The sequence below is a fragment of the Pogona vitticeps genome, chromosome 3 (assembly GCF_051106095.1).
Source record: "Pogona vitticeps strain Pit_001003342236 chromosome 3, PviZW2.1, whole genome shotgun sequence".
NCBI lineage: Eukaryota > Metazoa > Chordata > Lepidosauria > Squamata > Agamidae > Pogona > Pogona vitticeps.
Window position 1 is genome coordinate 114,481,439 of NC_135785.1, and position 27,247 is coordinate 114,508,685.

General features: G+C 40.2%; 1 protein-coding gene across 11 annotated transcripts in view; it reads right to left on the bottom strand.

The window, feature by feature from the left end:
• ADK (adenosine kinase) overlaps positions 1 to 27,247 on the bottom strand; it is a 375,585-nt gene that overhangs the window by 300,061 nt on the left and 48,277 nt on the right. For 10 of the 11 annotated variants that reach the window (XM_072994991.2, XM_072994988.2, XM_072994983.2 and 7 more), the window contains one exon: positions 19,785 to 19,838. The exons of the other annotated variant lie outside the window; for it this stretch is intronic. In XM_072994991.2, coding sequence (XP_072851092.2) covers positions 19,785 to 19,838 — 54 coding nt within the window. The remainder of the gene's footprint in view (positions 1 to 19,784; positions 19,839 to 27,247) is intronic. 11 annotated transcript variants of the gene reach the window in all.

Below are 27,247 nucleotides of genomic sequence, written 5' to 3' on the forward strand. Positions count from 1 at the left end.
CACCATGCAAGGGAAAATCCCATATGACTCCTTTTTTCATCAGTTAACCACTTCTCACCCAAACACAAAGAAATTGCCAGAGTTGTTTTTCAACAAGTTTGAATGGTAGTGGTTACCAACAGTGCCCTTCTGTACTCTACATAGAACAAATAGGACAATCTCCACACAAAAGAATTAATGGAGAAAAATCTAGAAAACAAAACTTTGATCCAGGGTCTAGGAACATTCAATGTACATTCCATTCCTCAGGAAAGAAGGTGCCAAAATATGCCACTACAGGACAATTTTATTAATTTACCCTGCAAGCAAAGTGGTGCTCAGGTTGTTGCAACAAATACTATATGTTCTGAGAATCAGGTATTCCTGAATATCATGTATGGATGTGAAATCTGGACAGTGAAGAAACTGGAGGGGGGGGAATTGATTCATTTGAAATGTGGTGTTCGAGGAGAGCTTTGCAATTACCAAATTGGATTGCCAAATAAATGAGTTCTGAATCAAGTCTGAAACTATCCTTAGAAGCAAAAATGACTGAACAACTAGCTTATTGTGTCAAATAATATGCAATGGTGCTTCTGGAATGTTAGGATCAACTGACAGAGTGCTGTGACTGGCCAGAGAATTCCCCAATGTATTCACTATCCTCTCATTCTTTGAGGAAGATCCTTCCATATTCCCCATGAACAAACTGAAACTGTGGTACTGTACTTTGGGCACATCATGCGAGGATGACTCATTAGAAAAAACAGTAACGCTGGGAAAAGTTGAAAACAACAGGACAGAGGAAGATCAAATAAGGGATGTACTGACTTAGAAAAGGAAACCACAGCTTTGAATTTGTAAGAGCTGAGCAAGACTGTTGAAATTAGGACTGATATTATTTAGTAAGATTTTACATTATAGCTAAAATTGTTTGGGTTACATCTTGCCTCAATATTAGATTCAGGCCATTTCCTCTGATTTTGTCATAGCCAGTGTGATTCTGAACATGTCCTATTCCATTCTAATTGAGCTGTCTTATACCAAGTATTAAATAGTTAAATATTGTACTTTTTGGTTGTTGTGGGTTTTTCGGGCTCTTTGGCCATGTTCTGAAGGTTGTTCTTCCTGACATTTTGCCAGTCTCTGTGGCCGGCATCTTCAGAGGACTGGAGTAGGAACTCTGTCCATGCTCTGCTGGTGTTTGTTGGATAGTATTTATAGCTGTGGTAATGTCTTTTGTGCTGTTTTGAGTTTACCACGATTAACACATTTCACATTCCACCACCACCCTCAATCATATGTACTTGTAGAAACAGGCTTTCCTTTCACCTCTGTGTACATCAACCACTATACATCCTTTCAGCTTTAACTGATTTGCTTTCACGCAGTACTATTCATTTTTGTCCCTTGTTCTTCTCCAGCAGCTGACTGAGTGCTTTCCAATCTGAGAGTCTCATCTTCCAGCACTATCTCGCTTCATTTGGATAATTAAAGGTTTTCAAGGTAGGAATGTTCAGAAATGGTTTACCGTTGCTTTATTCTGCACAGTACAAACGTGAGATAATGTAAATTTTACTGTTATTGTCTGTGGAAGATTCTCCATCAGTGTAACCTTTCATTAATGCTGCTACCTCAGTAGCTGCCTTTCAGGAGTTTCTCTGTCTCATAACCTCTAGAATTATCCATTTTCATTTGCTGATGCAAGCATTAATCCTGAAGAGACTGATGCACCTAAATCTGATGTCTCAGCTTTGACCATTCCACTCTGGGTCACTGCTATGAACCCAGATTCGTAACAGAGTTTAGCCTCCCGAAGGTATTGTTCTCAGCTTCCCTGACACACTCAAATCCCTCACCATACTGGGATGTGCATTCAAGAGGATGACTAGCCATTTAATTATATATTACACCTGTTTATCAAGATTGATTTTTCCCACCTCCATCTTCACATCTTTGGGTGCATACTGTGGTTTTCAAAATATCCATTCTAAATAAAGTGTTTTACATACTTTAGGTGAGTTGGGAGATGTGAATTCCTAGTAACAAGAAAAAAACAGGCAGTACATGAATAAAATTGAAAAACAAATATAGCTCTATAAATCATTTTGACATTGGACCAGATACTGATAGCGGCAAGCAATTAAGAATCCACTTTTTCAAGGAAAAGACAATACTTTTTCCCATTCCTCACTCATAGTCTACTAAGAGGTATGTTACAACAGGATCCTTTTTCATGCCTATATCATAATATTTTTAAAAGGCTTTTAAAAAAAGAAACATCCTGTCAACATCCTATAGGACTGATTTTCTTATTGTCACAGGAGTCTTTTTCACATATATTCATCTGGTGATCTCTGCAAAGTATAATCTAGAATGTATTCTATGAACAGAGAAAGTCAGTCTTATGCTTCATGTAGCCCAGTATTGTCAGCTCTGATGGGCAGTGCCTCTCCGGGGTTTCAGGCATGATTCTTTTTCTTCCCACTGAGAGATCCCTGGTGGTCTCCCATCCAAATACTAGTACAACTCCATCCTGCTTAGAGTTTGAAATCATGAGAGTGCACCCAGAATTGTGGGCCCTATGCATGAGTTCTGCATCTCCTCACTAACATATATCAGAAACTGCACAATGAAGAGATGGAAGGTAACATAATACAGTACTACTATTCATCTCAGAAGCTTCCAAAGAATGCCAGAGCTAACGTGCAGCACTCCACAAACCACTGCTAAGATGTCCATACAAACCATGCATTTACACATATTTTACCCAATGCTTCCTGCCTCCCTCATACAGTTGATCAGATGATCTTTTTTAAACCACGGCATAACATTCTGTTAGTTGCAAGTCTATGGCAACATCAATAATTATTTTTGTGACTGTATTAAATGATGATACTATATTTACAGATTTTTTCCTAAGTTTATGTCATTAGCCTTTCACCAGTTATATTTTAATGCATTAACATATATATTGTGTATGTATGCACATGCACACATCTTTTACTACACATCTCAACTTCTTATTTATTTTTCACAGTTTTCTGACACATTACAGCAGTTTTACAGTGTTTTTTTTCAGCTAACATGTCCTCTTTATCTCCTTTAACATGGTCAACAGATTTTATAAAAAGTTAAAAACTACATTTAACTGAGTATATATTACAGAGGCACAAATCTACACCTATGAACAAGAATTAGGTGGGGAAAGAAGATCATTTCTAATATCTGCTTTTCAACAGGCTGTGCATCATATAATGTTTGTGGAGACTCAAGTTACTATCCCATACCATATATAACTGCAACTTCAAAACCTGAGCAACTCTTGATATTTAGAAAAGACATGCGCACGTTAGAGAGAAATTAAACATTATTCCACACTGATTTTTAGTCACAGTACTGAATGCTAGCTCCTCCAGCATTACTTCCAGAATGTGTTCAGGCTAGGGTATGATATGCTGTTACTGTTGTTTTTCTGAATGGAACATACAAATTAATTTACAGCTCAATTACCAGTACTTTGGTAAAAATTATGTGAAAATTATCAATCTGTAGTAATTGTACTTTAGACAGTAGGGCATGAAGAGCGAGCAAGATATTTTGTATAGGAGTACTTCAACATAAAGCAAAACTGCAGTTCTACATAAATACTATAGAGGGAGCCAACTACCAGACAAATTAGAATTATTTGAGAACACTGAAGCAGCTCCTGTAGGCATACCTGGTTCCCATCAGACAATTATCGCTCAATGTCTACTTCGTCTAAGATACAAAATGTGTACACCAAGAGCCAGTGGATACCTAATTGTTCACCAGTGCCCAACAAAGATACAATTGTCTAGACTAATTTTCAGTTATGCAAACTTCTGAAGTGTGGCAACTTGCCACTTAACCACCTCTGATGTTCTTGGCAAACAAGCAATTAATACTGTAATAGGGAACCCTGACAACTGAAAGATGAGTACTGTACAGAAACCAGAACACCACACACTGATACTGAACTTCTTTAGAGCATCTGGATTTTTTAAAACTATGATGGAGCAGTCTGCTTCAAAATGAAGTAGTAACATTTTAGTCTGTTTTTACAAGTGGTTGTTATGATCTCAGATATTAAAAAGTATAAAGTAAAATTTAAATGCATTTTCAGTTTTTATAATTTTTTTGCACTATGCCTTTTTAATTTCTCTTTCACACCAAATAAGTTTGGGAAATTACAGACATTTCATAGTATCTTTGAAAAAGACTGCATTCAAAATTTTATTGGCCTAACAAACTAGATTATTTCCAGTGTCTCTTGGAGGTGGCTTCTTTTATATTTATGTAAAGCAACCTTGACAAAATCAAAGGAACAAAATGAGGCTGGATTCTGTATTTACATATACACTACAAAGCATGTCACAAATCTGTATACAAATTCTATGTAAAAACTCTGCAAGATCAATATTATCCACAATCTGCAGATGTAGTTTGAGACCAAGATCACCTAATGAATTCATAAGAGAGGAAAAAGTTTAAACTATGGTTTGCCAATTTGCCAATTAGCCCATTAGCTTCAGTGCATCACTAGTTTCTCTTAATACTGAATGAACAAAATATTTCATAACAGCCAAAATAGCATTATACTCTGTTCATCATATATTGAAAGGAAGACACTTACATGACAAAGTTTTAGGGAGTAGACATTTGGCATTTTTATATCTAGCCTAACAAGACAGGCTCTTGTCCAGCAAGTTGTGCAGCCAAAGTTAAAAGTTTAGAATTGCACACTTCTGAAACAAATGGAAATAAAAAGGGAAGAAGCAACCTCCAGTCATCTTATTCCATGTTAAGGTGCAAGGGAATAAGTTTGGGCATGTAAGAAGTATTTCATATGGTGGAGAGAAGGTCCTTGGTAGAAGGGAAATATTCAGAGGCCATAGTAGGACTCCCTGCTTCCCACCTTTAAAAAACACTCAAATCAATCACAGTTTGAATGTCTATCATGACCTCTAGTGGCATCATTTATGCACTGTGGTTTGCTGATTTCCAAGAAAATTAGTACTGTACAGTGGTGCCTCGCTTAGCGAGTGCACCGTTTAACAAAGAATCCGCATAGCGACCCGTTTTTTGGGGTCGCTAATGCGATCGCATTGCGATGTTTAGATAGGCTAAACATCGCATTGAGATCATTTCTGCACCCGGTGGCCATTTTGGGAACAGCTGATCGGCGGTTCCAAAATGTTTGCCGGGTGCAGAAAATGGCCGCCCACACCATTTCCGCGCTCTGCCCTCGCTTACTGAGGGCGCGAAAATGGCGGCGCTATGGAGAAACTTCGCAGAACGGTGAGTTTAAGAGCCATAGGAACGCATTAAACTAAGTTTAATGCGTTTCTATGGCGTTTTCCGTTCCGTATAGCAATGTTTCCCCATAGCGACGGTTAATCCGGAACGGATTAACCTCGCTATGCGGGGCACCACTGTAGTTTGAAAAAACTAACTTCTTGTGATGAATACAGCAAAGTGTGAATAACATAATGAACTGAAGTGATACGTATGTCTTTCTTACTTTAGAATGTTGGTGAACTCTGAGAAAAACACTTTACGGCACAGGATACTATCACATGACTTCTCTTTGATACCAATGTCAAAATTACCTTTTCTCTTGTCACCTCACTATTGAGACAATGGTCTCTTTAAAATCACCACAGAAATAAACATATCAGGCAAAACCCAAAAGGGAAAAATATATTTAAAAATTTAAAAAGACAAAAACCCATGGCATCTTAAAGACTAACTGCAATCATTTAATATGCGTTTTCCTGGACAGGTCCACTTCTTCAGACATATAAATATAACAGTTAGCTTTTAAGGTGTCACAGGTTTTTGTCTTTTTTATTTTTTAAATTATTAATATTATTTTCTTTGGGTTTTGCCTGATATGCTTGCACAGACTAACATGGCAACTTCTTTTAAATCTACAGAAATAAAAATGTTTCGGATTTTGGTTGAATATCAGGATCTGGAGTGGGGTCTCGAGGCACTTCTGTGCCCGGGATTCCCCTTTCTGCTGCCACTTTCGGTTCTGCTGCCACCACAGCCTGCCGCCCGCTGGTTTTTTTGTGGTGGTGAAAAGGTTTGCCACCATTGTTGTAGGCAGTTATATAGATAGCTTGAGTGTCATTTTTTCTTTCATTACTGGCCTCTGCTGTGGAATCTTAACTGCTTATATTTCATCAGCACTCCTGCATTCCATCTTAGCTGTTATCTCAAAACAGGTATTACAGAATCTGCACCCTGAACATCCCCCACCTGCCCGGTTTAAGGCAAACCTATCAGAATCACAGTAACATTCTTTGGGCCTTTCTCTCCAGTAATTTAATTTCATCTGATATTTGACCTAAGAGTCAGTTGACATTTATTTTCTCTCTAAACCTTTTTGTGTCTTTAATCCTTTACCTTTTCATCCATTTATGCCACAGATCTGTAAAGTTTTACACTCAGATCTACATACAACATTCCCTGTTTTAATTGACAAGACCTGAATTCCTTCCTGAAATGCTTGAGCCCCAAAACTGAATATTTGAAATTTAGCCTCTTTAAAGGTTTCTTAATAGACACACTGGAAAGAAGGATGTCGCAAACCTCTGTGAACTCTGCATTTATAATAAGGAAGAATTTCATATCTTCTAACTTGGGAATTTCCCATCTTTGAGCAATCTTTTCAAGCCTAAAAAAGGTAAAGGTTCCCCTTGACATTTTTAGTCCAGTCGTGTCAGACTCTAGGGGGCAGTGCTCATCCCGTTTTCAAGCCGTAGAGCCAGCGCTTGTCCGAAGACAGTTTCCATTGTCACATGGCCAGCATGACTAGGGAACGCTGTTTTACTTTCCCACTGAAGTGGTACCTATTTATCTATTTGCATTTACATGCTTTCAAACTGCATGGTTGGCGAGGAGCTGGGACAAAGCGACGGGAGTTCACTCCGTTGCGTGGATTCGCTCTTACGACTGCTGGTCTTCTGACCCTGCAGCACACAAAGGCTTCTGCAGTTTAACCCGCAGCACCACCACATCCCCTTTTCAAACCTAGTCAAGAATAAATCAGGAGTTTCACCATGAGGATAAAAATTAAAATCCATGTGAGATATTTTTCTCTTAATAAGAGTCTCACACTGCTTTTCTCCACTCCTCCTCATTCTGAACCTGTCCATCTCCAACTGATATTGTCTCTCTTTAAATTCTTTCTCAATTATTAATTCCCTTTCTCTATCCTCAGCTGGAAGCCTTAATTCTGTCTCTTACATTTCAGTTTGGAGCCTTAATTCTGTCTCTCTGGCTTCAGCTTCCAGACTTATTTCTCTCTCTCTGGCTTCCATTTCCAACATTTAAATATTATTCTGTTCTCAGAATTTCTAACTGAAAAGAATCCATAAAAGCATACAGGATTTTTATTTAGTATTTTCAGCCAGTAAATAAGTGAATCAGTGGATATTGATTGCAGGGACAGAAGGAACCTACTGCAATCTTCTGTTATTTCCTCCCTTCATCAACATCTATCTCTTCTTATGTATGTGCATTTTTACGCCTTCACTCAGGCCCTTATGTTGCTTAGTACTTAAGTTGTGTCCAACTCTTCGTGACCCCATGAACCAGAGCACGCCAGGGCCTCCTGTCTTCCACTGCCTCCCGGAGTTGGGTCAAATTCATGTTGTTCGCTTCGATGACACTGTCCATCCATCTCATCCTCTGTCGTCCCCTTCTCCTCTTGCCTTCACACTTTCCCAACATCAGGGTCTTTTCCAGGGAGTCTTCTCTTCTCATGAGATGGCCAAAGTATTGGAGCCTCAGCTTCAGGATCTGTCCGTCCAGTGAGCACTCAGGGTTGATTTCCTTTAGAACTGATAGGTTTGTTCTCTTTGTAGTCCAGGGGACTCTCAGGAGTCTCCTCCAGCACCACAATTCAAAAGCATCAGTTCTTCGGCGGTCAGTTTTCTTTATGGTCCAGCTCTCACTTCTATACATGACTACTGGAAAAAATATAGCTTTGACTATGCGGACCTTTGTCAGCAAGGTGATGTCTCTGCTTCTCAAGATGCTGTCTAAGTTTGTCATCATTTTCCTCCCAAGAAGCAGGCATCCTTTAATTTCGGGGCTCCCGTCACCATCTGCTGTGATCATGGAACCCAAGAAAGTCAAATCTGTCACTGCCTCCATATCTTCCCCTTCTATTTGCCAGGAGGTGATGGGACCAGTGGCATGATCTTAGTTTTTTTGATGTTCAGCTTCAGAACATTTTTTTTTGCCCTTTCCTCTTTCACCCTCATTAAGAGGTTCTTTAATTCCTCTTCACTTTCTGCCATCAGAGTGGTATCATCTGCATATCGGAGGTTGTTGATATTTCTTCCGGCAATCTTAATTCCGGCTTGGGATTCCTCCAGTCCAGCCTTTCGCATGATGTATTCTGCATATAATATACAGCCTTGTCGTACTCCTTTCCCAATTTTGAACTAATCAGTTGTTCCATATCCAGTTCTAACTGTTGCTTCCTGCCTCACATATAGATTTCTCAGGAGATAGATAAGGTGGTCAGGCACTCCCATTTCTTTAAGAACTTGCCATAGTTTGCTGTGGTCCACACAGTCAAAGGCTTTTGCGTAGTCAATGAGGAAGAAGTAATGTTTTTCTGGAACTCTCAGGCTTTTTCCATAATCCAGCATATTTTAGCAATTTGGTCTCTAGTTCCTCTGCCCCTTCGAAATCCAGCTTGTACCTCTGGGAGTTCTCGGTCCACATACTGCTGAAGCCTAACTTGGAGGAATTTGAGCATAACCTTGTTAGTGTGTGAAATGAGTGCAATTGTACGGTAGTTGGAGCATTCTTTGGCACTGCCCTTGTTTGGGATTGGGATGCAGACTGATCTTTTCCAATCCTCTGGCCATTGCTGAGTTTTCCAAACTTGCTGGCATATTGAGTGTAGCACCTTAACAGCGTCATCTTTCAAGATTTTAAATAGTTCAACTGGAATGCCATCACCTCCACTGGCCTTGTTGTTAGCCATGCTTTCTAAGGTCCACTTGACTTCACTCTCCAGGATGTCTGGCTCAAGGTTAACATCTACACTATCTAGGTTGTCCGGGACATCCCAATTTTTCTGGTATAATTCCTCTGTGTATTCTTGCCACCTCTTCTTGATGTCTTCTGCTTCTGTTAGGTCCCTACCATTTTGGTCCTTTATCATGTCCATCTTTGCACAAAATGTTCCTTTAATATCTCCAATTTTCTTGAACAGATCTCTAGGTTTTCCCTTTCTATTATTTTCCTCTATATCTTCTACACTGTTCATTTAAGAAGGCCCTCTCATCTCTCCTTGCTATTCTTTGGAAGTCTGCATTCAATTTTCTGTAACTTTCCCTATCTCCCTTGCATTTTGTTTCCCTTCTCTTCTCTGCTATTTGAAGGCCTCATTGGACAGCCACTTTGCTTTCTTGCATTTCCTTTTCTTTGGGATGGTTTTGTTGCTGCCTCCTGTACAATGTTCCATAGTTCTTCAGGAACTCTGTTCACCAAATCTGGTTCCTTATATCTGTTCTTCACTTCCACTGTATATTCATAAGGGATTTGGTTTAGATCAGACCTGGGCAAAATGCGGCCTTCCAGATGTTGCTGAACTGCAACTCCCAGCAATCCTAGCCCACACAGCCAATAGTGAGGAGTGTTGGGATTTGCAGTTCAGCAACATCTGGAGGGCTGTACTTTGCCCAGGTCTGGTTTAGAATATACCTGACTAGCCCAGTGGTTTTTCCTACTCTCTTCAGTTTAAGCCTAAGTTTTGCTATAAGAAGCTGAAGATTAGAGCCACAATCAGCTCCAGGTCTTGCTTTTGCTAACTGTATAGAGCTTCTCCATCTTTGGCTGCAGAGAATATAATCAATCTGATTTCGGTATTGCCCATCTGTTGATGTCCATGTGTAGCGTCGCCTCTTGTGCTGTTGGAAAAGCGTGTTTGTGATGACCAGCTTGTTCTCTTGACGAAACTCTACTAGCCTTTGCCCTGCTTCATTTTGAACTCCAAGGACAAACTTATCTGTTGTTCCTTTTATCTTGACTCCCTACTTTAGCATTCTAGTACCCTATAATGAGAAGAACAGTTTTCTTTGGTGATAGTTCTAGAAGATGTTGTAAGTCTTCATAGAACTGGTCAATTTCAGCCTCTTCAGCATCGGTGGTTGGTGCATAAACTTGGATTACTGTGATGTTGAAAGGTCTGCCTTGGATTCATATTTAAATCATTCTATCATTTTTAAATTGTATCCCAGTATAGTTTTTCCCACTCTTTTGTTGACTATGAGGCTACTCCATTTCTTTTATGGGATTCTTACCCAGAGTAGTAGATATGATAATCATCTGAATTGAATTCGCCCATTCCCATTCATTTTAGTTCACTGACACCCAAAACAATGGTTCCAATGGTTTTTTTTTCCGCATTACGTTGATTAGGAGCCATTTGTTCGCTAAACTATGATTTTTCCGATTCCGCAAAATGGCTTCCCTCCCTTCACAAAATGGCTGCTTTCCAGACCCCTGCTTCGGAAGATAGAAATTTTAAACAGCTGATCGGCGGTTCTCTATGGGCGATCTTCACTGGATGATGAGGTATTTTCCCACTGGAATGCATTAACCGGTTTTCAATGCATTCCAATGGTTTTTTTGTTGTTGTTTTTTGTTTGTTTGTTTCTTGCTTGATGACGATTTCACTTAACAGCGATTTTCCTGGAATGGATTATCGTTGTCAAGTGGGGCACCACTTTATGGATTTTTTGCCCCAATGGAGATGGCTCTGACATAACAGTTAATAATGGGAGAAAGGAAATGGCTGACTTGAATCTCACTTACATTATGAAAGTACCCAGAGGCTTTAGACAGCCCGCTATTTTTCGTGGTGGGTGGTCTTGCTAAAGTATGAGGCTTCTCTCCCAACCTTACTATGGGGATAATATAGGAAGAAACATATGTACATCAAACACATCAGACATGAAACAAAACTAAGTAAAATCTAGTTACTAAAATCTATTTTAAAAAAGCTCACATTCAAGGCACCATATTAGATCTTTCTTTCATGTCCAATTTTGGTATAATATTGTAGTCCATTAACATCTGGGGACCATGTTTGAGAATTACTTTGCTAAGGAATAGAATATGCAAAGTCTATTTATGTAACTGCATTTTTTTGATGGAAGCACAAAAAATGCTTTTACTGTGCATCATGGACTTGCATTTTTAAAGCAAACTTTACTAAACTATTAGGTATGATAAAAAGAAAATAAGTTTTTTTAAAAAATCTATCTTCACTGTTTACTGTTGCAAACAGTCAACATGAACTAACTATTTAAGGAACCAGACAGACAGAGCCTTTTCCCTCCCACACAGGAGACAGTCTTAACTGCAGTGGAAGCAAACAAGCCTTCAACAGGCCATTTTTAAAACCAGTCATAGAATATCCTCAACACTTTAAAAAAAGGAAAAAAAAAACCTTGGAATATATTTCTGCCTTTTATCCATCTCCCCATCCCCAACATGCTTTTTAAGATGCCTTTTATTTATTTATTCAATTTATACCCCACCCATCTAGACTGAAGTCTACTCTGGGCGGCTAACAATAATGGATAAAGGTGAAAACAATATAATAAAATGACAACAATAATAATACAATTCAAGGTGGCAAAAGTAATCAGGTGGTGACAAACGGAAAAGCCTGACTAAAGAGCCAGGTCTTAAGTTTGCTCTTAAAAACACGCGGCGAAGGAGCCAGACAAATCTCTGTGGGTAGACTGTTCCAGAGGCGAGGGGCCACTGCCGACAAGGCCTGGTTTCTTGTTCTTTCTCTCCTGATCTCCCTCAGCGTTAGGCCCCTCAGCCGCCCTTCCTGACCAGAACGAATGATTTGGGTAGATTCGGGCAGGAGGCGGCATTCCGCCAGATTATCAAGGTCCTAAACAATTTAGGGCTTATTTATTTGTTTGTTTATGTATTTATGTATTCATTCATTCAATGTATACCCCACCCACCTAGACCAAAGTCTACTCTGGGTGGCTAACAATAAGACATAAAAGAAAAAGCAATATAATTAACAACAGTGACAATATAATTCAAAATGGGAAAGTCATTAAGTGATGACAGGAGGGAATGCCTGCCTAAAGAGCCAGGTCTTTATTTTGCTCTTAAAAACACCATGTCATCATTAACACCTTGAAATCAATGCAGAAACGAACGGGCAGCCAATGCAAGGCAGCCAGAGTGGGGGAAATATGCTGATATTTTGTCACCCCACTGAGAAGTCTGGCTGCCGCATTCTGCACTATTTGAAGCTTCTGTATCAATCTCAAAGGCAGCCCCACATAGAGCGCATTACAGTAGTCTAATGTCGAGATTACAGGTGCATAGACCAGAGTGGTGAGCGCCTCAACATCAACATAGGGACGCAGCTGGGCAATCCGCCAGAGATGGAAATAGGTGGAGCAGACCACTGACGCTACCTGTGTTTCCATGGTAAGCGCCGGGTCCAAATGGACTCCCAAGCTGGATACCCAATCCAAAAAAACAACAACACCCATGTGTTTCAGCATTAGGCATTGTGTGGAAATAAGGTACTTAGTGACTGACAATTCTCTTTCTAACAAGTTTAGGTCAGTGTAATCCACATCATCAGAAGTGAAATTTGAAACCTACCATCTTTAAAGAAATTCTGTAATCCCCATTTTGGAACTCAACTGTAAACAAGCAAACAGACTCACACATCTGGCCATATATTTTATGAATGTTATGTTTTTTTTATGTTCTGAAATGCCTAGCCTGACAAAAACTTGGGCAAAATTGAAAGCTATCTTCTGTGTGTGACATTTTACATGTATCATAAAGGTATAACCCACCGTAGGCTTCAGATTGTGTACAAGAACCACATAGCTTCTTCTTTCCTTCTTTTTTTAAAATATGAGACAGAGATCATAAAATGTACCATTTTCTAGCTCCCCATTTCATTGAAGATTTATTATTTATTTAAAAAGGGGGTTGCCCCTCTCTTACCACAGATCTGCCAGATGCTATAGGCACACACATGCTGTAGCTCTCTTCATTCCTTCATTATATATAGAACAAGCTGCTTAAAAATAGATGGTCTACAGAAAGATTAAAAGTAAATAGTGTAAAAAGAATTATTTGAGTCAATAATTTAAGAACAAGGGAAACTACATGCTTCAGAGGGGTTAAAAAAAAACCTCTCAGGGACACCTCTAATTTGACCTAGGAAAGTTATTCAGTTCATTGCATTGAACTGCTGAAAGCAGAATAAATCTTAAAAATTGTTTTCAAATCAGGAAAAGAAAGAATCAAGATAGTTAGGAATATAGATATTTTTGTTGAGCACATGGAAGTTTTTACCATTTCACAAACTTTTAGACCTCATGTTGTCAACTGTTTAATTATTTTTAGCCAGAAAAGCAGGATACAAACCATCATAATAAAACATTTTGTGAACACTTACATTATTTACAAATTTTTATACCTCGGTTTCCTACAAAAATAGGAAGTTCTTAAAAAAACATTTTAAAGTAACACAAACATCAACTGCTTGAAGAAACTGGTAGACATTGGGGAAAAAAATTCCATAAAACATTCATTTCTCAGGAAGTCAGTAAAGGAATCATCAATCCCACAAACCAAAGAGCTGTAGCAAAAGAAAAAGCCTCTATGCTTTTCAATGAAAGAAAACCACTGAATGTGCCCTTGGCAGAGCTCCAAATTCTAGGCCCAAAATACAGAGAAATCCCTCAGCCAATCATACTCAGATGTTGGAAGGATACAACCTCCAAGTGAAGCTAATTTGCAGTGGGAAGGTGGCCATTTAATGTATCCTGTTCCTAACTAACCTTCATATCTTGAATAGGGAAGACTGGACTTCCAAACACCACAAATGAATTACCTCCAATCTAGTGAAAGTGTTGCAAAATATGACTTCTGCATTCCCAAAAACTGTCTTCAACCCACATTTTATCCACCATTGAGACACATTTTCCTCTAGCCATTGGCTTCACAATTACTTCAGCAGACTTTGCAATATTAGAAATTTCCAGAGGAGTTGTGTGACTATTTCATCATTTTTACAATTACAAACTGAGTGGCATCTCAAAGACTAATCTCAGTTTTATTTAGCAAAAATATTTGTGAACTTTAAGAGAAACTTTCCAAGAAGCAGCCACAAATAAGAAATATTTAACTGTTTAAAGGAAAAATGTGGTTGTAAATCTACCATGCATGGTAAATTTGGTAGATTATGACAGTACTTAACATCTGCATTGTGTAGGGAAAGTGTACTGAGTAGGAATACTTCAGGGCAAAAAGAAACGTCCTACAATGAAGCAACTAAAACAAACAAAGAAGCAACCTAGACATTCATAGCTAACAAAAGACATTTTTACCTGTGGTAGCCTCCCTAACATCAGCCTCCAAGTGCATCAAACTATAGCTTGCTGGAGACTGTGGAGACTATAATCCAACATATCTAGTGAGTATCATAAATTGGGGAAGACTGAAAAAGTTCACTTGATAAGCATAAGCACTTGATAAGCACACAAAACTACAGTCAGTTTTGTGAAATTGCTGCTAGAGGTACATCTTTCATGTAAATTCATGCAATTCATCCAACCAGACAGCTGCCAGGTATCAGAGTACACATGAGTACTGTCAGATGCAGTGCTGGTTGGGGCAAAGGATTAGTTTCAGTGTTGAAGATATTGCTGTGTCAGCACCTAGTTATCACTTCCATAAAGGATATGAGGAAATTGTACTATACTAGCTAAAGAATTAATATTTTGTTCCTGTGAATAGATCACATAACTTTTTTTGTATTTGCTGTTGAAAACACCACAATCAACCATCTGGGAAGAATTCTACTAACATAAGGAGAAGCTTTTCCATCAGAGTGAAACACAATCAGCCTTCCATCTCCTCCAATCTTCTTGGTAGGTCTACCAATTGGGCAGTAATTGACTTTCTAACCTAGTATGATACCAAGACGTATTCTTCTATCCTGCTGTTGAAAAGTATGAGACTATACAGTACTTCACATTTTTCTGTAGGAAGCCTACATGTAAGATAACAGATAAATCTCCAGGGGAGCAAATTCTACTTTTGTTTATAGAACTGCCCACTGATGCCTCAGTTACTTCTCTCTAAATCTAAATTCCATTTTACTTTGTGACAGACTAGTTTCATGAACCAATCATATTACATGTGGCTCAACTTTTGAACTGCCTTAAGCTCAAGTTTTATACCTTCTTTTCTTAAGGAATTCTTGCTATTAACAGACTACACAGCCTCTTTTTTTGGCATTTATTTGTGCAATAGTACATGTGACATCTATGCATTTAACTACTACCTGCAGTGTTAAGTTACCTTCACAAGACCTTACTTTGGTATCCATGCCCCTAATCTAGCTATGTGTGTCACTTCCAAATTGCAATAATCTCCAAATCCCTACTCTTAAATTTTAGGTAGCCATTTAAACCTGAGAACAGGGAGTCTTTCTACTGATTATCCCTCCCACTAATTCAGGCAAATAGCCAATTTTTCTTTACACTCTTGCAATAACTTTGCCCCAGCTAAAGGTTGACTTCATTCTTTTTGAATGTAGTAATATTTTTGGTGAAACACAGTTTCGTTTATTTTGGTAACATCACACCAATCATGGGACATAGCACTGACCAGCACTATTAATAAGTATAATAGGCTTATGACAGCTATCTTTAAAATAAACAACAGTATTGATGAATCAGAAAGTTTTTTTAAGGAATTAAAAGGTTCAATGACCAGGCAAAGATAAAATACAAAACAATGTTTAAACTGTTAGTTTCTTCCGTAAATAATTGTAAGAATTTACTTTTCTTCTTTAACATTTTACACATTTCCTGTTCCTTATCTATACTGTATATGCCTATAGATATTTTCTTCAACACTAGTTTTATCAATACAATATTCGCAAGCTTTTCTCAAAGCAGACCACTTAAATTCTAACTCACAGTTCTGACACCAGTAATTAACCCACAGCTCTTAACTGACACACATCTTTTGGTAACTCTCTCACAAACATACTCTTAATATACAAAACAGAACCTCTCCAGCCACAAACCATACAGACTAATCAGTCATAGTTCCATTCATAAGCATGCTTCCACATTACTCTAGTCTTAATTGACACTTCTGGCACAATATATTTGCGAAGGCTTTCACGGCCGGGATCTAATGGTTGTTGTAGGTTTTTCGGGCTCTTTGGCAGTGTTCTGAAGGTTGTTCTTCCTAACGTTTCACCAGTCTCTGTGGCCGGCATCTTCAGAGGACAGAGAGTGTCAGACATCATTGAGTCAAGGTACACAAAGTCATGAACAACCTCCAATTCTTGTGTGGAGAAGTCCCAAACCCAGCAAAATCAGAGGAGGTGAGTCCACACCCTGGCCCAGGACTTGTGTTTTCTTCAGGCTGATTGTTAATCCAAAGTCTTGGCAGACCTTGCTAAAATGATTCATGAGTTATTGGAAGTCTTCAGCAGAATGTGTAACAACAGCTGCATCAGCAGCAGCAAAGAGGAGGTCCTGCATGCATTTCAGCTGGACTTTGGTCTTCGCTCTCGATCTACAGCAGGGGTCCCCAAACTTTCTAGCCCCGTAGACTGGCTGGGGAAAGCGGGGCACCCACTTGCACTTGTGCAAATGCGCGAAGGTGCGCGTACATGCTTGTGCACATACCTGAAGGGCAGCGCAGCACTCATGTGGGTGCTCGCGTGCTCACACGCAGGCACAAACAGGCTGTGGGGGGAGTGCGTGTGGCGGTGGGGGGGAGGTCTCTCTCTGCGGCCCGGCCAGGCTCAGGCCATGGAACGGCACTTTTCATCTGATCTAGTCTGGAGATAGACACCTTCCATTGCAGTTCCAAAGGCGTGCTTCAGCATGACAGCAAAAAAGATCCCGAACAGGGTCAGCATGAGGACGCAGCCCTGTTTCACTCTGCTTTGGATGTCAAAAGGATCTGATGTCGAACATCAGATGTCGAACAACATCAGAATGAAGCAAAATGTTTTCAAATTATGGAACATGAAATGGAACACTTACTCTGATTAATTATTATTTTATATTACAGACTGCAATTGGTATTCCTGATTCATTAATCATTAGCAAACCACTGGTGCATCATTTGTCGCAATCTGGTTATCTTTCAGGCTTAGGGGTATCATGCAGTTCTGTGACTTCTCAACATGTTACTCAGAGCATACCAGATAGCCCTAGCTGTACAGTAGGACATTGTATATGCAGGGGATAGGTTCCTCAATTTACTATGGATGCTTGAACCTTTGAATACAAGGGAACGCTATATACAACATTCAAGGGGATGGGACAAAGGCCACAAGGGGTACCCTTGTATGTTGTATATAGGGCTGCAGCAAGCCAGGAATAAGTGAAATTATAGATACTGATCTTGCACATACGATGGTCCTACTGTACAGTGATTTTTTTCACATAATCTGTGTCAAATACAGACCATGTAAGCAGACCTTTAGAGCATGTAAAAACAGTTTCACAATGTCGATCCATTTCATTACCATTTACTTTGAATAAACATTTCACATCCTATAAGAAGCATTATCACTCAAACTATGTCATATAGAACTTATTCCTTCCTTGGTCATTCTGAGTGATACTCATTTCCACTGATTTACCGCAACAAAATATTTTGGCAGTTCTTTGTATTTTCATAAAGATCTCATTATGATTGATCATAAGCCATCACCAAGATATGAGCCACTGCATGTGCCATACTGCTTCATTTATCAACATACGCGTGTCAGTAGTACATTAGCATATTTTGCCCTATATCACAATGGGCACAGTCAACACAAACCTACCCAATTACAAACACTGGTTGTGCAAGCCAGCTTGCCACCTGGGCAGGTTCTCTTGGGTGTAATATAGTTTTAATCTGTTGAAACAGTAAAATAATCCAAAGCCATGCTTTTTCCATAATTTCTAGCATTTTGTAACTTGAAATCATATGGCACTTCTGAATGAGACTTTCATTGCTAGAACTGCAGAATTTTGTTAGCATTGCTCCTCAATTTTATGCTGGTACACAAAATTTATAAATCAATTTGTTATTTTCTGAACCACAATGGTTTCCACAAAAGTTCTCCAATCTATGCACACAGTCACACTTCCCCTGAAAACTCAGGTTTGCAGCTTGGGTGTACTCCTGGACTCATCCCTGAGCCTAGATGCCCAGATTTCAGCAGTGGCCAAGAGTGCTTTTGCACAGTTAAAACTGGTGTGCCAGCTGCACCCATTCCTTTAGATTTCTGATTTGGCATCTGCCTTAGTTACATCCTGCTTGATTACTGTAGCACAATCTACATGGGGCTGCCTCTGAAGATGGTTCACAAACTTCAGCCGGTGCAAAATTCAGCAGCTAGACTACTGATTGGGGTGAGTTATAAGGAGCACATAACACTCCTGGTACAACAACTGCACTGGCTACTAGTCCGTTTCCATGCACAATTCAACGTGCTGGTCATTACTTATAAAGCCGTATACATCTTGGGTCCAAGCTATCTGAATAACAGTTTCTCACCATATGAGCCTTCTCAGTGTTTAAGATCATTAAAGGTTGGTCCCATTGTCCGTGCAAGCACAGCTGATGGGGACACAGGAGAGGGCTTTCTCTGTGGTAGCTCCCAAGTAATGGAACACTCTCCCTCAGGAGATCAGGCTCCCCCCCTCCCGACAACTTACTCTTCCGCCGACAACTAAAGACTCATCTCTTCAGGCAGGATTTTAACAATCATGACTGAATCCCTGAATGTCTTCTTAAGAGTCATATAGTTTTTAATTTTCACCTACTTTTAATACTTTAACTGTATTTTAATTAGCATATAGTTTAATTGTTCTTTAATGTTTAACTTATTATGTTTTTAACTATCTTTTTTAATATTGCGAGCCACCTTAAGTCTCACCACCAGGAAAAAGGCAGCATATAAATGAAAGAAAATATTAATTAAATAAATACAGTGACATATGAAAATAAGCTTCAAGGGCACGGGGAAGCAGAATCTACTCACATCTTCTTAGTTACTCCATCATAAAGTATTCTGCTTTTGATATGTCAATACTAATAACTCGCTTTCTGAAGCACTATCTGGATGTTGGATGCTCTACTAATGTTATGTCTATACTACCTAGTCTTCTCAGCTAAAACACATCCACTTGTGGTTATAAACTTTACTCAATATGCAACCACTCTTGTGAGCATTTCTCACAGCATCTCTCCACATTTCCTAATGCACCCACTTCTTCAGACAGGCTAGAGAGGTATTTTCAAACCTGTATCAGTAAAAAAAAAAAAAAAAAAAAAGAACAGAAAACAAAGCATTTCTTAAGCACACTGAAAAAGGCTTGGATGTATGTGTACGGGGGTGGGTGGGTGGAAATCCTCCTGACATAGACAATGTTAAAAATATAGGTCATAATCTGATCATACACTTTTGCTAGATTCCACTGCTTCTTCCTGAGTCAGTAATTTACAATTCCTCCTGCAGCCCCCTGGGCATCCTACAAACCTGCTGTGGAAGGCTGGGCAACCCTCTGGAGCATGCCTGTAGTGCCAAAAGGGCTGTAGCAAAAGGAAGAGATGAAGGAAGTTCCAAGTTCACATTGAATATCAAATTACACCATTGGATTGTGGTCATATACTTATGAGGTCAGTTTTAGGAAATAATAATGTATCAAATGTCTTACAGTTCTTTATGCTTTGCCTCTGCCAGGATCTGGTCATTTGGTTTCAACCCATATCTGAAAAGGAAAAATGGAAAATTAGTTATCCAAACAAAAAGTTCACAGACAAGTCCATTTCTGGTTTTAGAACCTTAAGACTAAAAAGTCATCTATTTTACATATTTGGGACAAATCGGTGCACTGGCAAACATACTGTTTTATTTGATTCACCTTTATTGGGGTCTTTTCCAAATATAACTGAACAATTTATCAAGTACAGCCATCTTTCTCCCCATATTAAAACTTCTGCCATTAAGACATCCATGCCCATCATTTAACATGTTCAGATTGCAATGGTATATCCACTTGAACAAAAGAAAGATACAGTGGTGTTTCGCTTAACAATGTTAATTGTTTCCCAAAAAACATCGCTATGGGAAAACATCGCTAAGCGAAACACCATTTCCCATAGGAATGCATTGAAAACCGGTTAATCCGTTCCAATGGGAACAGATTACCGTCCTTAAGCGAAAATTGCCATAGGAAACATCGCTAAGCGATACAATGTTTCCCCCATTGGAATGCATTGAAGCCTATTCAATGCATTCCAATGGTTTTGCGATGTCCGTTTTCGCTATTTTTAAAGTGTCTTACAATGTTCAAAAACAGTTTTAAATGCTTGGGATCGTTAGTGCACTTTGCAAAACCTGTGCAAACTTAATTTGGCTTTGTTCTGAGTCTTCATTAATTTTTGGTGATTTTTTTTCTCCCCCATTGGAATGCATTGAACTGTAGGTTAGTTCAATGCATTCCAATGGGGGAGAAAGAAATTCACCAAAAATTAACAAAGACTCAGAACAAAGCCAAATTAAGTTTGCACAGGTTTTGCAAGGTGCACTAACAATCCCAAGCATTTAAAACCGTTTTTGAACATTTTAAGACACACTTAAAATTGCAAAACTGGACATCGTTAAGCGAAACAGGGGGACCTAAACTGTCATCGCTAAGCGAGGCAAGGTCCCGAACATCGCTATGCAAAATTTCCCCATAGGAAACATAGCTAAACGGAGCGTAAAATCGCTCAAAAAACCCATCGCTAAGCGAATACATTGTTAAACGAGGCAATCGCTAAGCGAAGCACCACTGTATACTGAACTCTTGGGGACTTACTATTGACTGCATCTGATATACTTCTGTATCATGTTCATGTCATATGACATCTTAGTGCTAATTTTCAAAAATAAAGGCAGATTTTAATTTCTGAAATCTTTTGCACATTTTATCTTATTCATTAATCTTAAAAATTAAATTGTGTTTTTAAAAAAGATGTCATTCTACTTCAAAAGTTATCTTGGTACCTTTGAGTGGATATTTTATCTATACTTCTTACTGCCAACATAACTGCTGTTCATCTTTCTAGGCAGAATGCATAACTGCTGTTTCAGCAACATACTGACTAGAAGCCTGCTGCTGTTAAGAAGAGACTTAGAAGATCTTTTTGCATATTTGACATTTGTTTTCTATCTATAGCTCACAGCAAGACTGTGCTCAAGAAAAAGACAAAACTATAGCTTCACTATGCCTCTAATCAACTATAGTTTACACATTTAGGCATGTGTATACCCAATATGAGATACCCAATGTGTAGTGGATAGAGTGGTGGACTAGGGCCCAGTACCCCTGGTTCAAATCTCCATTCAGTCACTGAAACACACTGGAGGTGTGGAACTATTAAATCCACTTCTTAAATATCTCACTTACCTTGATAACTGTTAGGGTTACTATAAGTTAGTTTCAAAATTGAAGGCACATAACTACAACACATCTCATATACTTCTAGATTATCTTTTGACTAGTTCAGTTATTTGGTAAACACAGAACATATAAACACCACCACAAGATCTTCTGATGATACTTATAGAAATGATATGGAGATTCTTATTTAGGGAATGTAACATGTCTCAGTTACTGATGTGGAATATACTGTAACAATCCAAAATAGATTAAAACCAATCTAAATCTTGCAGAGATTAAGCCCTTAAATTCCATTGCATACCAATATTTCGTACAAGGCATTTCCATTACTCTCAGAAAGCACCCATCACCTATGCTTCCCAGTCTATCATATGTTAATCAAAGGAGTTCAACCTCAATTAAAAAATTTACATAACTATAAGGGAGAAAACTGAAAATAAGCACATTAGTGGGATTGCAGTTTGTGAAATTATTTATAATGAGTACCTTATTTACACTTTATCAAAACATTTCATACTGAGAATCTCTTGAGCCCTCTCTCTGTTCCACAAAACATTTTAAATCAGTCCACTCTTTTAGATGCTTTCACTGTATCAAAGTACGAGAAGTAAACTATTTGTGACAACCCCAGACCTACTGGGATATGCCACAGTTTCACTAAGCTGCCACCAACCATTCCCTGTAAGGAGTCACACAGACCAGGAATGGATTTTTAACAAATAAAGGAATAAGGTTTATTTACATAACACACAGGGAAAATAAAATGATCAAGTGAATAAGATACAGTAACGTGGCTTAGTCTCAATCATACATACACCAGTTTGGTTCACTCAGAACACTTTTAAATAAAGCACAGACCCTGAACCTATCAGTTCTGGCTAACCATACAGACACCTGAACCTATCAGGTTGGTACTGACTGACACACAGTAGTACCCTGTCTGACACACAGACTCCCACTCAAGCTCCTTCTCTCAGCTCTTCTCCAGCTTCTCCTCCTCCACACAGGCTTCACATATATATACAGTACAGCCCCTCCTCCTGATGTCCCGCCTTCCACTCCCCATAGGATGGAACTTTCCCTCCAAACCCATGACAGACAGGTAACATCAGTGCTGTATGTAACACCTCCCCTCTTTATAAGTTGTTTTGTAGGGGGAAAGCTAAAGTGCTTTTCACCAAAAAAACAACCTGGATCCAAAACATACAAAAACAGTTATACAATAACATACAATACCATACTTACTTATACTTACTCTAGGATAAACATATCAATTAGACATTTAAACATTTACCATTTACAATACATCAAGTTACCTTTATTCATACAAACCAAACATGTGTAATAAACAAGTACATTTAACCTTTGGTCACCAAAATATATACATAGTCCATGTTCCTTCCGCCGTCTTCATTCTTCGGGTCTTCTTGACAAGGCATCAGCAACACAGTTCACTGACCCTCTGACCACCTTCACTTCAAAGTCATAGTCTTGCAGGTTTAAAGCCCACCTCATAAGTTTACTATTGTGGGTTTTCATTGTCTTTAACCATTGCAGTGGTGAATGGTCAGTGCACAGAATAAAATGTCTTCCCCAGATGTAAGGCTTGGCCTTCTGGATCGCGTAGACTATGGCCAGGCACTCCTTCTCCACGGTTGCCAAATGTCTCTCACCTTTCTGGAGTTTCCTACTCAGGTAGGACACTGGATGCTGGTCACCATTTTCATCCTCCTGGCAAAGAACTGCTCCTACCCCGCTGTTAGACGCATCGGCGTAGATGATGAACTCCCAGTCGAAGTCTGGAGCACGCAGCACTGGATAGTTGATGAGGGCCTCCTTCAACCTCTGGAACGCCTCCTCACAGTCGCTGGTCCACGGGATGCGGTCATCAGTCTTCTTCCTCGTCAGATCGGTCAGCGGAGTCGCAATCTCGCTAAACCTCGGGATGAACTTTCTGTAGTAGCCCACCAACCCAAGAAATGATTTGACTTTTTTCTTGGTGTTGGGTCTAGGCCAATCACGAACTGCTTCTATCTTGGCCTCTAGGGGTTTTATCACTCCTCCCCCTACTATGTGACCCAAGTATTTTTTTTCTGGGCTACCCAGCTGACACTTGCTCTCTCTGCAGGGCCTAGGCCAAAGCACTTCCTCCCCTGGGTTAAAGTGCCCCTCCCTGGCTTCCTGGTCATCCCAAGCTTTCTTTCTGACCTTTTGAGCTTGCAGGGTCTCTGCTGCTAGCTCTAGGTTTCTCTTTAGGTCATTCCTTAAAGAGTCTATATATGTCACAACATCTTGTGGGTCATCCTGGGTGATCTGCTCCCAATTTTGTTTGATCAAATCAAGGGGCCCTTTCACCCTTCTCCCAAATAAAAGTTCAAACAGACTGAACCCGGTACTGGCTTGTGGCACTGATCGATAAGCAAACAAAAGGGATTGCAGCTTCTGGTCCCAATTGTTTGGATTCTCTGCCAAGTAAGTCCTAATCATGCGCATCAGAGTCCCATTGAACTTCTCTGTTAACCCATTACTTTCAGGGTGATAGGCAGTGGTTTCCTTGTGTTTAATTCCACAGATTTGCCATAACCGTTTCATGAGCTTCGATGTAAACGATGCGCCCAAATCTGTGATTATTTCTGAGGCAAATCCCATCCTGGACATATACCCCACCAAGGCATCTGCCACTGTGTTAGTTTCAATGTTAGACAAGGGAATGGCTTCAGGGTACCTCGTGGCATGGTCCACAATGGTGAGAATGAACCTGTTCCCCCTCTTTGTGGCGTTGGGCAAAGGTCCCACAATATCCACCCCTATGCATTTGAACGGAGTGTCAATCACAGGCAAAGGGCACAACTTTGCTTTGGTCCTGTCACAGTTATTCCCCTGCCTCTGACACACATCACATTGTTTACAGTACTCCTTGATCTGCTTCCCTATTTCAGGCCAGTAAAAATTCTGTGTAATTCTTTGTTGTGTTTTGTTCACCCCTAAGTGCGCAGCAAACATGTCAGAGTGCCCCCTTTTTAAGATCATGGGGCGATACTTTTCAGGTACCACTAGCTGACTTCTGATCCCATCTCCCCCTTTTGAGATATTCCTCAGGGTCTCTCTATATAAAATCCCCTTTTTCTCTAGAAATCTCACTGGGGTTTCAGGTGTTGGCTGGGTGTCTGTCACCTGTTCAAAACACTTTTGGAGAGTGGTGTCTGCCTTTTGCTCTTGGCCAAATCTGCTGTCTGTGGTTAAGGTTTCCACCACAGCTTCGGCACTCCCCTCTGCTTCCGTCTCGGGCTCATCAGTACCCCCCTGAACTGTCCCCGTGGTGGCTTGTGAACGTGTAATCACTAGCACCCGTTTCACATGTTCAGCCAGGTCATTTCCCACGAGCACGGCTGCTGGCAGAGTTGATGAAATCGCTAGCCGCCAAACTCCCCTCCAGCCTTGAAAGTACACAGGTACCTCAGCTACTGGCAATGAGATCACCTGCCCCTCAATCCCTGCCACCTTTATGCTCTCATTTGGGATTATATACTCCCTAGGAATAATATCTGGATGGCACAGGGTCACCTGGGAACAAGTATCCCTTAACCCCCTATACTGATGGTCAAGTATTCCTACGTCCACCCCTGCTGTTTCAAACAACTGAGAATCTGTTCTCACAAGTAAGCAGCGCCTGACCTCCACAAGAGGACCATTTTCCCCAGCCTGATCAGCAGATGTATCTGTTCCAGATTGAGTAGCCATGGCAACAAGCTCCCTCAGTGACAAGGAGCTTTGCTCTTTCTGGACACAGAACACAGCTTTTGGCTTGGTTCCACTCAAATCATGAGGCACATTTCCTTTTAGCTGCTTTAATTTCTCACACGCTGAGATTAGATGGCCCTTTCCTTGACAGAAATAACACTTTCTGCTGTATTTTGAGTCTTTCTCATCTTGTTTTGGTTTTCCCTCCAAAATCTGAGGTCTTGGTTTCGTGTCTGAGGGCTTCCCTTCACCATGGGTCCCTCCCCCTTGCTGGTTTCTTCCTGGTCCCTGAGAGTACTTGCTGTAGGTTTCTTTGGGTTTATCTACAGATTTCCACTCAGCACCTAAGGGTTTTCTTATTTGATAAATAAAATCTGCGATCTCGGCTGCTTCCGCCACAGATTTCGGTTTCCTTTCCCTCACCTGGAACTTCAGTTCCCCATGCAGGACTGAATAGAACTGTTCCAGCGCTATCAAGTCTTTGAGCTGCTGGTAGGTCTCTGTTCCCTCCTGAGATAGCCATTTCTCTAGCAGCCTCACCAGTTGGGCCCCCACTTGGGTAAAAGTCTGCTCTGGTTTCTTTGTGAGGGACCTGAATCTCTGCCTCAGCTGTTCCGCATTTATCCCATGTCTGGCAAACACCAGTTTTTTAAACTCTGCGAAATCTTTTAGCAGTTCCTCTGGCATCTCTGCATAGACTTCTGCCAGGCTGCCACTGATTAAAGATCGCATAATGGTCATCTTCTCAGTTTCCCTTACTGAGAAGTCCACAAACGCTCTTTCCACTAAGGAAAAGAACACCTCAGGGCAATCTCCCTTGTGGTATACAGGGAATTTCTTCAGGTCAGTTTTAGACAATTGGCCTCCCTCAGAATCCCTATTGTTATTATTGTTCTGGTTCATCATTTCCAATTTTCTCAACTCAAACGCCATCCTTTCTTTTTCCAGAGCAATTTTCTCTCTCTCTAATCTTTCTTCTTTCTCCATTCTCTCTATTTCAAATTGTCTTTGCCTTTCCCTTTCCTGCATTTTTTCTCTCTCTAATCTCTCCTCCATTTCAAATTGCCTCATCCTCAGTTCATGCTGTTGGGCTATGAGCATTTTCCTGAGTTCTGGGTTCTGTTCTCCCGTGCTGTCACCCTGCACTGAGCCAAATTCATCCTCAGAACCTTGGTCTACCTGGGGGTCTTTCACTTCACCCATTTCTGCCATTTGGCTTCGAGTCAAGGGCATAATCCCCCCCCAGAACAGGCTGCTCTCAAAAGTCAAGCCTCAAAATAAAGCGACCACTTTTTTTTTCTCTTTTGCCTCAGAACCAGCCTTCTATAGATTGCTGCTGTTCTTCAGCACTAACTTGCAACTGTTGCCAGCCAGAGTCCACCCCCCCTCTGCTAGGCCTCTCAGCAGACAGGCTAGATCACTGCTACTTCACACAGCTTTGCCTCAGCCTTTTCCCGCCAAAACAGGTTGTCTCAGAGCTCCCTAATCTAGTCCCACCAATCTGAGGTTACACGTTCTTCCACTAGCGTACCTCCCCGTGAGGTAAGCCTAGAAGATTACCTACGTGCTCTCAGATTGTCCCTGACTAGACCCCCCTTGCTCTGGGCACACTTGCCAAGGCTTTGCTGGACCACTGGACAACTGGACCAGTCGTATCCCACACGCTGGACACCAATCAATGTGACAACCCCAGACCTACTGGGATATGCCACAGTTTCACTAAGCTGCCACCAACCATTCCCTGTAAGGAGTCACACAGACCAGGAATGGATTTTTAACAAATAAAGGAATAAGGTTTATTTACATAACACACAGGGAAAATAAAATGATCAAGTGAATAAGATACAGTAACGTGGCTTAGTCTCAATCATACATACACCAGTTTGGTTCACTCAGAACACTTTTAAATAAAGCACAGACCCTGAACCTATCAGTTCTGGCTAACCATACAGACACCTGAACCTATCAGGTTGGTACTGACTGACACACAG